At 42.9% G+C, this 14,204-nt stretch overlaps 1 protein-coding gene across 5 annotated transcripts in view; it reads left to right on the top strand.

Moving 5' to 3' along the window:
- The window catches only part of Cltcl1 (clathrin, heavy chain-like 1), a 115,440-nt gene that overhangs the window by 56,684 nt on the left and 44,552 nt on the right, over window positions 1–14,204 (top strand). For all 5 annotated transcript variants that reach the window (XM_013517955.1, XM_005391782.2, XM_005391784.2 and 2 more), the window contains 7 exons: window positions 1,227–1,388; window positions 5,075–5,188; window positions 8,234–8,407; window positions 9,319–9,516; window positions 11,256–11,456; window positions 12,027–12,179; window positions 13,289–13,411. In XM_013517955.1, the coding sequence (XP_013373409.1) occupies window positions 1,227–1,388; window positions 5,075–5,188; window positions 8,234–8,407; window positions 9,319–9,516; window positions 11,256–11,456; window positions 12,027–12,179; window positions 13,289–13,411 (1,125 nt within the window). The remainder of the gene's footprint in view (window positions 1–1,226; window positions 1,389–5,074; window positions 5,189–8,233; window positions 8,408–9,318; window positions 9,517–11,255; window positions 11,457–12,026; window positions 12,180–13,288; window positions 13,412–14,204) is intronic.

Below are 14,204 nucleotides of genomic sequence, written 5' to 3' on the forward strand. Positions count from 1 at the left end.
CTTGTTCATTCTTCTGTTACAGTGCATACCACTTACCTGCAAGTTACTCATTTCTCCCTAATGTTACCATTTGGCAAACACTGATCTACTTTCTCACCCTACAGATTTCCCTCTTCTGGGTATTTATTTCATAGGTAGAATCAGACAATATCTTGTCTTTTGTGATTGATTTCTTTCCTTTGCATAAGGACTTTTAGTGTGTCCGTAAGTCTGTACAATAGGGAAATGCTGGACATTAGAAGAGTTTTGTTTTGGTGGTACTGGCAACTGAACGCAGGACCTGACTTAATCTAGATCTTAGTTTTTGAGACAAGGTCCCACTGAGCAGCCTCAAGCTCTCTTGTCACACAGACTGGCCTCCAACTTGCGCTGCTTCTGCCTCAGCCTCCCAAGTACTGGGATTAAAAGATATTTTTTTAAAGAAAGAGAAGTTGAAGTCATGTTTTTCTGCTTTAAGGAAATATGAGTAGGTGGGAAATAGACTGAGGATGTGAATTTTACCCACAGACTACTTAGGGGCCTGGTTGACAGAGGTAAGGCTTGAATGTTGAATTACAGGAACTTCACTGATGTTTTCATGTTCCATTTATTCTGTAGTTGAGCATTTGATATTGAGAATAATGTACTGGGACTCTTTGCTAGAAAATATAAATTCTGAATTTTATTAAAGATATTAGTCTTTTTTTATTAAATTGAATATTTGCTCTTTATACATTGCAGACAAGCAGTTTTTTAAATTATCCTGTAACTCATTATCCTAATTAAACTACTGTTGACATTTTGTAGTCTTTCCTCCCAAGACTTATTTTCTATGACAAAATACACAAAGATTATATTTAACAAATTAGGGGGCCAGAAATATAGCTCAGTGACACAGTGCCTGCCTGACAAGCATAAGGTCCTGAGTTTGATTCCTGGTAGCAAAAAAAAAAAAAAAAGAACAAATTAGGATTATGTATCTTACTATTTTGTAATCTTGTTTGTTTATTTGTAGCCATATTTACTTTTTTGGAGGCAGGGTCTCAACTATGTAGTTGAGACCGATCTTGAATTTATGTATCCCAGGCTAACCTCAAACTCATGATGATCCTCCTGCTTCAGCCTCCCAAATGCTGGGATTACAGGGATACACCAGCACACTCAGCCATATTTCCACATCAAACCCAGTTATCATATGTTTTTAAGAATTGTTTCTTTTTCATTAATCACAAAATATCTTTTCTTAGCAAAATCGTGTGGTTGGGGCAATGCAGCTCTACTCTGTGGAGAGGAAGGTCTCACAGCCCATAGAAGGCCATGCTGCTGCTTTTGCAGAGTTCAAGATGGAGGGGAATGCCAAGCCCTCCACCCTTTTCTGCTTTGCTGTCCGCAGTCCTGCAGGAGGCAAGGTAAGGTCAACTTCACTTTGTCTTCTCCAAGAAATGGTAGGAGGATTCAGTGTCATGAGTGCAGCTGGGGATGCAGCACGGCCTTCCAGTGCCTATGGAAACAAGATCTCCTGTGAGATTTAGTACTCCTTTGTACATGCCAGTGGTTTGGTAGCAACCTTGGTATAAAGTTAGAAACTAAAGTCAACTACTCAGGGGCTGGGGATTTAGCTCAGTGGCACAGCACCTGCCTGGCAAGCACAAGGTCGTGAGTTTGATTTCTGGTACTGAAACAAAAACAAAAATAAAAGACAAAAGACAAAAAAAACTAAAGTCAACTACTCTTCAGATGAACCCTTTCCCTACAAATCCTCTTAGACTGTACTGAGATGGGCCATGAAAAAAAGTGAGGCACAGTTTCTGCTGTCAGGCATCAGCTTCCTGGAAGAGATGGCTCTGAGATCACGGTGTGGTACCCTCTTTGCTCTAAGGCATGGCTTCTGCACCACCCAAGGCATTGTTCTGCCCTTGTGGTAGGATGGAAGTGGGGCAGATCTCAGAAAAGCTGCAGAAAGACAAGAAAGACAAGGCTGTACCTGAGAGCTAGTTGGCTGTTACTAGGCTTGGGGCCTGGACAGCCCCTTTTTGGCAGGACTGCCATGGACAGTGGTGTGGAGGTATAAGAACTTCTGATGTTGGAGAGTCATAGTGTTCTGCTGGGATTTCATCAGACACTTGGGAGTTTCCTGGACTGCATTCCTTATTGTGGACCTTTTCACAAGTAGATGCCTGTCCGAAGTCATACCTTTCTACTGCTTTCTGAGATCCCTGGCTTCTATTCCCATACCTCCACTTTTGTTGTAGTGTCACTGTCCTTAACTCTTTAGAAGAAATCTTGAGCTTTCTTTTTTTCTGTTGTCACTGTCTGACCTTTAGCAAGTCTTGCATGTCTTAAATGTGACTAAGCCCTGAGAGAATGGCCTGATTTTCCAGTGGCTGTGTAGGTGTGGATGTGCTGCTCTCTAAACATCTTCATGTTCCAGAATACCCACTGAGGAAAAAAATTAACAAGCCAAGTATGGTGGTGCATGCCTTTAATCCCAGCACTTGGGAGGCTAAAGCAGGAGAACTACCACAAGTTCAAGGCCAGTCTGGGCTACAAGTGAGTTCACTCACCAACCTGAACTACATAGTGAGACTCTGTCTCAAAAACCCAAAAAAAACTTAAATAAAATAACCACTGAGGCACTTTCTTAGTTATAGGAAATGCCACCTACAGTTTGTATTGCCAGCTCCCTCTCTCCAAGATCTGTGATTCATCCAAACCCATTGAAAGGTCTGGGACTTTGTGCAAGATCATGTCTTTAGAAGCCTCACCAGTTTCCCGAAACTACCTTTTATCTTAAAGCAGTGATGGCGAACCATTTAGAGACCGAGTGCCCAAACTATAACCCAAAACCCACTTCTTTTTTTTTTTTTAAGTTAAGGTCCCACTATGTAGGTTAGGCTGGACTTGAACTTACTGTGTAGCCCAGGCTGCCCTCAAATTCACTGCGATCCTCCTGCCTCAGCCTCCCGAGTGCTGGGATTACAGGCATGCACCACCACACCAGGCAAAATTTACTTATTTAATCACAAAGTGCCAAGATTGCAATTAAACCTGAATACTGAGGGTTTAGTTTAGAAAATAACTCATACATGAACATCGTTTTTCTTAAAGACACAATAACAGCTTTCATTGATACAGCTTTGTATTGAAAGGTAAAAGTTTGCAATTAACATGCTTTTGTGCAGTTATCTGATGCTTGGCTACTGGGGCATGCTGAGGCAATGACAGAGGGGTCTGTGTGCCTGCTGTGACATGAGTATCACAGGTTCACCACTGTCTTGAAGTGTCCTCTCCCCTGTGACCCACAGTAGCCCCAGCATGATGCCATGTCAGCCTCCCCTCCTAGCCCACTTTGCAGTTGTATCATGTCTTTAGCCCACCTCTGCTCGTGACTTTTTCTAGAGTGTTGTTTTTGGTGCCCTCTTTGCCGCCGTCCCCACTCCCGCCCCGTCTTATTTGAACTATGACATTTTTTTCTTTTGATCAAAGTTATAGGGAAGGCACCTTTGTAAAACAGGAACTTGGAGCTGTTCTGATAAAAGCAGGCAGGGTCCCCTCATCCTCAGTTATTCCTCAGCATTCTACAGGGATTCTTACGTTCCCTAGCATAACCTTGAAGCACTCAGGGCTATGCCATGGTGAGTCAGACTGTCTCATGAGTTTGGTATTCAGGGAGGAGTCTTGTTGACTGAGTGGTTCTTGTTAGCCTGAGCTGTATCTGGGGGATGAGAGAACAGAGTTGGAATAGTAAGGGGGGTAACAGGCTCCAGTTGATGCATTTGTTTCTGGAGAATCAATATCAGAGCCCAGAGAATGGAGACGTGACTCAGCCGGCCTCCTGAAGCTGAATGTTCTTAGGTTTCCTGGCATTGGTTCTTTCCGTTGTACCTGGTTTATGGAGCAGTTTGGTGAATAATCACAAGAATCTTAGAAAAGGGGTTGTCTTACTTTGTTGGTGGTTGTGGTGGTGTGGTGGTTTGGGGTTATTTGCAAGGGGAACAATAGCATACAGGACACATATTTTATAAGATTATTTATAATAGTCACCCAAAGAATGATATACCTAAGAGCATGCAGAAAACCTGTCCACACACTATAGACCAGGAATCCAGCTGAGGGCCTGGATTCTGAAATAATGTCCTGCATGAGTCCAGCTGAATAGAGCCCATAATGATGCCTCCCATGAACCCAGCCAGAGGCTCAGAGCCCATGACAACGTCTCATGCAGGCCTGTTTCACGGATCTGTGCTGGAAACGCCCAAAGGGCAGTGGTGGAATCTAGTGAAGGATCTGTGCTAGCAGGCTGAGCCATCTGCACTGGAGCCCGGAAGCAACGTTCAAAGTAAGAACCAGGGCTCCCCCAAAAGGTACCAAAGCCATGCTCAGCAATAGTGAGGTGCCAAGCTCCTCCAGTGATCGAGACAGCTGAGTTCCCATCAGGAAAGCCAAAGCAGCAAGCTTCTTCAGGAGCCAGTAAGCAATACTCCAAGTGAGGAGCTCCCTCAAAGTGAACCAAAGCTATTCTCAGTGCCAACGAGGTCCCGAGCTCCTTGGAGGATGAAAACAGCCGAGTTCATCAGGAAAGGCAGCATGACAAGCTCCCCCAAAGGAACCAACAGCTCCTTACAGCATCTACCGGCTTCCAACAGCCTTGCTCAGTTCCCAAAAGCCTCCTTCTTCTTCTCCAGGTCTGTCTCTTATGCAGCTAGCAACAGTCCTCAGGTGGGCCTCCCACACCCAGCACCACGCTTACTCAGTTCAGCTGAGGGTTATAAGTTGACCGCCAGTTGTCAACCCACTACCGATGGGATGTGTGTGTGTGTTTGAGACAGTCTCTTGCTCTGTAATCTAGGGCAGTGTTACATTCCCTAAATTGTCTAGGCTGACCTGGACCTCAGGATCCTTCTGCCTCAGCCTCCCAAGTGCTGGTATTACAGATATGAGTCAACACTCCCAGTTTGTTTTATTTGAATGTAAGCTTTAGTGTTTGTCGTACAGAGCTTAGAACTGAGGCTACGCCACTCAACCACTGTGCCTTGGTTAGCACCTATCTGCCACAGGACAGTTAACTTGGATTGACCTAAAATCTCTCTTCTAGTTGCACATAATCGAAGTTGGACAGCCTGCAGCAGGAAACCAGCCTTTCGTAAAGAAAGCTGTGGATGTGTTTTTCCCTCCAGAGGCACAAACTGATTTTCCAGTGGCTATGCAGGTATGGATGTACTGCTCTCTGAACATCTTCATGTTCTAAAGTATCTATTATGGCACCTTCTTAGGTACAGGAGCCTGCCACCTAGAGTTTGCCTGTCTCCCTTCATCCAAGATCTGTGATCCCTACCCATTTAGAAGCCTGGGACTTTGTGCAAGATTAGGAAAGGTCCTGCTTACAGAAGGGGTTGCATGGGGTAAAGCAGCACGAGACTCTTCCACCTCATGCACCAAAGTCCTAGACCTTTTCCCTTTAATATAAAAAGTTACATGATCTCTGTGGTAAAAGAATATATGAAGAAGAAAATAGTCCTCCAGTTGAGTATACATCAAAGTGCTTACTACTTGCTATATAAAAATTTAGATATAAACCTTTTCTGATCAAAATTAGGATCATACTATACAAGATTATGTGATTCACAAGGTGTGGTGTTGCACACCCATAATTCCACCACTTGGGAAGCTGAGGCAGGCGGATCCCCGCAAGTTCAAGGCCACTCTGGACTGTATAGTGAGTTCAAGGGCAGCCTGAACTACAGAGCAAGACCCTGTCTCAAACAAAAAAGCAACAAAAAAGATTATATGATCTATTCTCCCTTTTACTGTTTTTCTGAGTACATTGTTGGTATTTCCATAAGGTATTTTATTCTTGCAAACATTATAGGAAATAAGCAGGTTTTTTTAAAGGGTGCACTATAATTGGAGGATGTTTTAGCTATTTACCTTTTTTGTTCTTTTCAAATATCTGATCATAATTACAATTCCTGTAATTTAGATTTCTGGTAGTAATTACCTGATCAGAGAATGTAATATTTTTTTTGGTCTTTTTGAGACAGGGTCTGTCTGTGCAGTTCAGGCTGACCTTCAGCTCACTTTGTATCCCTGGCTGGCCTTGAAATCACAACAATCCTCCTGCCTCAGCCTCCCGAGTGCTGGGATTACAGGTGTGCACTACCACGCCCAGCAAAGAATGTAATTTTTTTACTAAGGTGAAATTAACTTTTTTCTGTTTTATAAAAAGAAACGTTGTGTATCAATTGCCAACAATATCAATAAATTTAGCAGCAGAGTTAAATATCTACTAAAATCCTACCATGACTGATAATTGTAACCATCACTTTGAAAGTAACTTCTTATGCATATATTTATGGAGATATATACAAATAGACTCCTATAAAAATGGCTGAACACTATCTTTGCTGCTTTATGACTGTCAGCTATGTCATAGATCAATAAAATAACACATTTATTGTTATTTCATTGTATCATGTGTTTTGTGGTGTGCTATACCTCGAACAGTCCCATTAATGGACCTTTAGGTTTACAGTAAGCACTTCAAGGAACACTGTGGTGCATACATCTTTGTGCATCAGCCCAAAAGTATGAAGATAAATTTCTGGGTAGGAAACTGTGGGCCAGGGGCATGAGCATGTCACTGACATTCATGACCATACTCCTTACTTCTGCTGTCCTTGATAGCTGGACAGTGGTCAGTGGTTTTCTTTTCTTCCCTTGCTTTCTGGTGAGAAAGAATGGGTTTATCATGTTCATCTTGCTAGTTGCCTTTTCCTGGTCTTTGCATTTTTTCAGTCAGAATCTTTATCTTACTTGTAAGAGTGCTTTGTAGTTCTGGAATGCTGTCTGATACGTTTCAAGTATTTTCCCTAGTCACAACAAAGGTTTATTTGTGGTGTATTCCATCATATAGGATTTTTTCCAGTACTAGGGACTAAAATCAGGTCCTTCACACTGAGTTATGGTCCCCAGCATTTTTTAGGGGGACAGGATCTCAATAAATCACTGAGCTACCCAGGCTGGGCTTGAACTCATGATCCTCTTGTCTCAGCCTCCAAGAGTGCTAAGATTACTGGCTTGTGCCACCACACCAGGCTGAAGTTTTGTATTTTTATGTAACTTTGGTATGATGTTTTGAAAATAATTCTGTGCTGCTAAGATGAACACAATAGTTACCCATATTTTTTCTATTGCTCTCTTAATTATATTTATTATTGCAAATCTGGCCTATCTGAGATATATTTAAGAGTAAGATAAAGAAACTGAGTGTGATGATACATACCCCTACTCCCAGCACTCAGGAGGCTGAGGCAGGAGGATTACTCTGAGTCGGAGACCAGCGTAGGCTATAAAGTGAGTTCAAGGCCAACCTGAGCTGCATAGTGAAACCCTGTCTCAAAAAGACAAGACAAAAAAAGAAAAGGAAGAAGAGGAAGAGGAGAAAGTGAAATCAGTATTTGAGGTCTTTGTCTAAAACTTTCTCTTTCTTTTATGAATTTGCAGCTTGCCTAAAGGAGTTTGGTGAGAAACTAGAGAAAAGTCAAATGGTAGTACATGCCCGTAACCCCAGTATTTCAAAGGCTAAAGCAGAATTGCCTCGAGTTTGAGGCCAGTTGACCTACAGAGTAAGTTCAAGACCAGCCATCCTGTCTCCAAAAGAAAGAAACTATGAAAAGGATGTCCCTACCTGAAAAATGTATTAAATAGGCCAGTTTTCTCAGACCTTTGAGAATGACTGGGCAGAATATTTGCTTTAACACTAGGTCTATAACAGACAATGCACCCCCCCCATAAGATGATAGGGTCCCTCCTGCTTAAACCACCAGTTGACCTCAGTTCCTGTTACTTAGTTAAGTTTCCGCTTCCCAAAAAAGGCTGGACTTCCGCTTCTGGAAGAACCAATCCCCAAACAACAAGCCATTCTGCTTCTGTACTTCCACTTCAAAACCCCAGAAAAACCTTGCTCCCTGAGCTGTGGGGGCCCAACTTCTTTGGGAGCGATCCCAGTCGGGTCCACCAGCATAATAAAGCTGATTCTTGCCTCTAAACCTCAGTGGTGCTCTGTTCTTGGTCAGAACTTTGCTATTAACAGGCCAAGGTGTGGGATAGGACTTAGAATCCGTATATCAGGGAAGCATTGCTTCTACTGATGATCTTGGCCTAGGAGACTCAAGAATCCTTTTCATCATTTGTGAGTTCTTTTGCCCAACTTGGCTTCTCTGTTTTTTCTATCCTGTTTTACTCTGTCATACAGATTGGAGCTAATCATGGTGTTATCTACTTGATCACAAAGTATGGCTATCTTCATATGTATGACCTAGAGTCTGGCGTGTGCATCTACATGAACCGTATCAGTGCTGACACAATCTTCGTAACTGCTCCACATGAACCTACCTCTGGGATTATCGGTGTCAACAAAAAAGGACAGGTGTGTAACTCTGAGGTTTCATTTCCCACCACTTGTATGCACTGAGCACTGCAGCTTAAACTTTCCTCCTCCTCCAGGGAAGCGACCAGGAAGAGTTAGCTTCTGTTATTAAAGTTACATCTGTGTCTGCTTTCCCCTTCATATCATCCCTTCTTCACTCAGCACTAGCTCTAAGACATGATTGATTCTGAGACGGAAGCAAGCAGCTCCTTCCTACATGAAGTGTCTGCTAGGGGAGCCACATTTCTAACACAGCATGATCATCTCACGCCATGCACTCACTGACTGGACAAAGTAGGAAAAGTAGATACTACGTTATCAAAGTTACCTTTCTCAACCAAAGTTAAAAAGAAAAGGAAATCTATACACTCATAAGAAAAATAATGAGAAGAGCTGAGTGTGGTGGCACATGCCTGTAAGCCCAGCACTTTGGCACCTGAGGCGGGAGGATTTCTACAAGTTTGAGGCCAGCCTGGACTACATAAGCTCAAGGCCAGGCTGAATTACATAGTGAGACCGTCTCCAAAGCAGGGGGGTGGGGCAGGAATTTGTCAGTATAACCAGACAGATATTTTTAGTATCCTCAGCATATCACTATGGTCAGTGCACGTGTGACTTTATATTTTTCTCAGTTGATTAGTCAACAGCTGTATAGAATCCCGTGTTGTCGCTGTATGAAGCAATCCCACTTTAGCCAGCTGGCATTTCTGTATCCTTTCACTCCAAGGGCCACATCACAGGCATGTGCCACATCACAGGCATGTGCCACACAAGCCTGGGACATCAGCTAAGACTGCAGTGCTGTGAAGGAAGGTGGAGGAGCGTGTGCGCGTGCGCCCTTTGTGTGTGTGTGTATGTGCGTGTGTGTGTGTGTGTGAGTGGAGCCTATCTCACTCGGTGGATCCTTACAGGTGCTGTCAGTTTGTGTTGAAGAAGAGAACATTGTGAACTATACAACCAATGTGCTTCAGAATCCAGACCTGGGTTTGCGCTTGGCTGTTCGTAGTAACCTGCCCGGGGCAGAGGAATTGTTTGTGAGGAAATTCAATGCTCTGTTTGCACAGAGCAACTATGCTGAAGCTGCCAAAGTAGCAGCATCTGCACCAAAGGTAATGAAATTTGAACACTATATGCCATTCTGGAGATTTAGGAACAAACCTAGACAGGGAAATAAATCATAAAAAAGGCCGAGCGTAGTGGCCCACGCCTGTAATCCCAGGACTTGGAGGGCTGAGGCAGGAGTATCACTGCAAGTTTGAAGCCAGCCTCAGCTACAAAGTGAACTGAAGGCCAGCCTGAATGCATAGCAAGACTTTGTCCCAAAAAGACCAAAAAAAAAAGAAAGAAATCATGGAAGCATTTCACTGCTGACGCTGGAGTATATTAGTGTGCTTTTTGTTCTTCAGTTCCAATTTTTTTACCAATGCATAACCATAATAGAAAGAAACAAATAAAAAGCACAACCTTGCTGCACTAATATACTCTTCTTCAGAGTCTCCCTTTTCCTGTATATGCGCTGCCGAATAGAGGACTCCTTTTCTTATCTGTGTGGATGCATATTTCTTCCCCAGCATCTTAGCTTATGTACAGGTTCACCTTTGGGTGACTTGACTTTTCCACTCTTCCTGCCTCTTACGTATAAAACTGTAATATGTTAGATGATTGTATCTACTAGCAACAGTTCTAGTGTGAACTTTGTCCACATTTCTAGAGAATGACAGTTCTGCCTCTGGCTTTTTCTTTTATTTTCTTTTATTTCATCAAGATAAATCAGTCTACTCTTGAGTAAAGACTTTCAAATTGCTTCGCTTTTTTGTATTATTTTAATTTATTAGTACATGAGAATAGTACATAATGTTTACATTCCTTGTGGGAAGCTGGTACATGTACATAACACATCTAAATTCCTTTTTTCATCCCTTTTCCCTTCCCTCCCTCTGACCACCACCATCCCTTCATCCCCTTCCTATTTTTCTTGTTATATGTTTGCAGTACATATGCTTATATTCCTTGTGTGGAGGTGGTACAGGTACATAGCCCATCTCACTACCTTTTCTCATCCCATATCCCTTCCCTCTCTTCTTATCCCCTTCCCCTTTGAGAACAATCAGTCTCCCTCCTGGGTTTCTCATATAAGAAAAACAACGTGATATTTAAGTTTGTGTGTCTAATTTATTTCACCTAACATTACTGTTCAAGTTACTTCTCTTTGAAAGAATTATTTCTGTCAGATGATTGTTTTGAACAAACCTTTTTTTTTTTTTTTTTTCAAGTTAGGGTCTTGGGCCAGGGATATAGCTCAGCGGCACAAGCACCTGCCTGGCAAGTGCAAGGTCCTGAGTTCAATTTCCGGTACCAAAAAAAAAAAGAGAGATAGGATCTTGCTATGTAGTGCAGGCTAGCCTTGAAGTCACTATATGGTCCAGGGTGGCCTCGAACTTGTAGCAATCCTCCTGCCTCAGTCTCCTGAGTACTAAGGCTATAGGCATGTACCACCACACCAAACTCTGAACAAACCATTTGTAGTGTTCATTTGGAACTTTGAATAATTTGAATTAAAATATAATGGTGATAGAACTACACTACTGCAAGGCCAAATTAGAGGACTAATTCTCACTGCAGCATGCTAAGGGAGAAATAAGAGGCAATATGTGCAGTCATCCTAGGAGGTAGACCTACAGTAATGATGATTGATGGATTTGAAAGCAACTGGCTTGGTAGAGGACTTTTTGTTCCTATCAAGTTGATGTAAAAGTCCATCAGCAGATTTTCTTAAATACAAGCAAATTAAGTAGAAGGATGTCCTGTGATAACAGCAAAAAATACCTACCTTTCCATTTATTTTCAGGGAATTCTGCGTACCAGTGACACGGTGCAGAAGTTCCAGAGTGTACCTGCCCAACCAGGCCAACCCTCTCCTTTGCTCCAGTACTTTGGAATCCTGCTTGACCAGGGTCAGCTCAATAAACTTGAATCCTTAGAGCTTTGCCGACCGGTTCTTCAGCAGGGACGCAAGCAACTCTTAGAAAAGTGGTTAAAAGAAGATAAGGTATGAGGCAAGAGGATTGGTTGTGAGTTCAGGGCCACCCTGGGCCACATAGGGAGTTCAAGGCCAGCCTGAACTTGGTAGTGAGTCTCAAAGAACCAAAACAAATGACTGGGTGTGGTACTGCCCACCTGTAATTCCAGCACTCAGGAGGCTGAGGCAGGAGGATCGCTGCAAGTTCAAGGCCAACCTGGGCAACATAGTGAGTTCAAGGCCAGCCTGAACTGCATAGCAAGACCCTGTCTCAAGAAAAAAAAAAAAAAGAAAGAAAGAAAAGGAAAGAGATGGGCATGGTGGCGCACGCCTGTAATCCCAGGACTTGGGAGGCTGAGGCAGGAAGATCCTTGCAAGTTCGAGACCAGCCTGGGCCACAAAATGAGCTCAAGGCCAGCCTGAACTGCAGAACAAGACCTTGTCTCAAAAAAAAAGACAGAAAAAAAAAAAAAACAAGGAAGGAAAAGATAAAATGATTGTGAAATGACAACCCCCATCAAAGACTGAAAACAAGGTCACAGGCGCACAGGCACACTACTGTTTGGGTCCTAACTGTACCTTTTCCTTTGCCATACACAGCTGGAGTGTTCAGAGGAGCTGGGAGATTTGGTCAAAACTTCAGACCCTATGCTCGCTCTGAGTGTGTACCTTCGGGCAAATGTGCCAAGCAAAGTTATCCAGTGTTTTGCAGAAACAGGCCAATTCCAGAAAATCGTGCTCTATGCCAAAAAGGTAATGGATGTTTAAATGTTGGAGTTGGATTGTGGGTGAGCACTTGCTGTATATGGAGTTTGTAAAATACTTTCTATGTAAGTGTTTTGGTGTGCAAGAGCTGTCAGTGCTGAACACCAGGCACTGGTTGGCTAAGAAAAGGTCTACGACTTCCTTGTCGGGCTTGGAGCCAGTGCTGGGTCTGCTTGGAAGACAGCCAACCAGCTGGAGATGGAGTCCTTTGCAGTCAGGGTAATGTGGGCTTAGCGCTAAACTGAGACTCTGTGCTCCATCCCTCAAATGGAGATGGAATTGAAAGCTAAAGAAATACAGTTGGCTAATAAATACATGAAAAAAATTCAACATTGCTGGCCATTGGAGAAATGCAAATTAAAACATTAAGATTCTGTCAAACAGAAAGAAAGCATAGCTAAAAATAGCTACTCTCAACAAATCAACCAGTAACAAATGCTGGCATGGGTGTGGGAAAAAAAGAACTCTTCTTCAGTGCTGGTCGGAGTGTCAGCTGATACAACCACTATGGAAATCAGTATGGAGATTCTTCAAAAAACTAAAACTAGAAATTCCATTCAGCCCAACTATGCCCCTTTTATGTATCTTCTGAAAAGAGTTAAAAACATCATACCAAGTGATGTATCCATACCCATGTTTATAGCAGCACAATTCATAGTAGCTAACACTTGGAAACAGCCTATATGCCCATTAACAGATGAATGGATAAAGAAACTGGTATACTGGAGTACTACTCTGCTATAAAGAAAGTTAAACTTAAGGCATTTGCAGAAAAAGGGATATACCTTGAGACCATAATGTTAAGTGAAGTAAATCAGACACACAAGCTTAAATATCATATGATTTCCCTTATATGAAAAAGTTAATATATAAATGAGGTATGAAATAAAAGAAAGATAATAGGAAGAAAGCAAGAGGGAAAAAAGTAATTGTATTCTAAGTACATGTGTTTCTGCTATGGGTTTCTAGTTTCACTCCATTGTGGTGTGACAGCTCACTTTGCAGGATTTCCGTTTCTTTGGCTATGTTAAGGTCTTTACTGTTACTATGAGCATGGTCTGAGTTACTTTCTCTAATTGGTGTTTCCTCACGTCCAGGTTGGATATACCCCAGACTGGATCTTTTTGCTGAGAAGTGTGATGAGGATCAGTCCCGAACAGGGTCTGCAGTTTTCCCAAATGCTGGTGCAGGATGAAGAGCCTTTGGTCAACGTCAGCCAGGTATGCACAACCTGCTGGGGTCAATATTTTGTGCCTTTTTAGAGCCATTAAGAAGATTCCCAGCCGGGCATGGTGGCACATGCCTGTAATCCCAGCACTCAAGAGGCTGAGGCAGGAGGGTTGTTGCAAGTTCGAGACCACCCTGGGCTACCAAGTGAGCTCAAGGCCAGCCTGAACTGCACAGTGAAATCCTGTCTCAAAAAGACCGAAAAAGGGGTGCTGGGGAGATAGCTCAATGACACGATGCCTGCCTGGAAAGTGCAAGATCCTGAGTTTGATTCCCAGCTCAAAAAAACAAGACCAAAGAAAAAGAAAGATTCTCTTCTCCCTCCCTCCCCCTCTCCCTCTCTGTCTTTCATGGGACCTGGGATTGGACCCAGGGTCTTTGCACTGAGCTATAGATCTTGCTAAGTTGCCCTCGCTGGGCTCCAACTCTCAATCCTTAGCCTCCAGAGTCCTGGGTTTATAGGTTTACGCCTCCATACCTGGTTTACCTTTGATTGGAAATATGTTGAAGGATTTGTGTGTCCAGTTGTAAGGGTTTTGTTTTCTGAAATAGTGATTGGTGGAAGGTGTGAGGATGGTATTTGAGCATGGTAACCCATTCTTCACATCATCCCATTACTACCTTATTATCTCTTTATGACGAACAGCCTGAAGTCTGCTTGAGCACCAAGACAGCTGCTGTCAAGTCACGCAGATTTGCCTCTTGTAGGTGTCTGCCTGCCCTGGATTTATGTGGACACCAGTCTGTTTAGTGTAACTTATTTAGTATTTAGGTATAAACACGTAT

This window comes from Chinchilla lanigera, unplaced genomic scaffold (genome assembly GCF_000276665.1).
Source record: "Chinchilla lanigera isolate Chin_1 unplaced genomic scaffold, ChiLan1.0 scaffold00041, whole genome shotgun sequence".
NCBI lineage: Eukaryota > Metazoa > Chordata > Mammalia > Rodentia > Chinchillidae > Chinchilla > Chinchilla lanigera.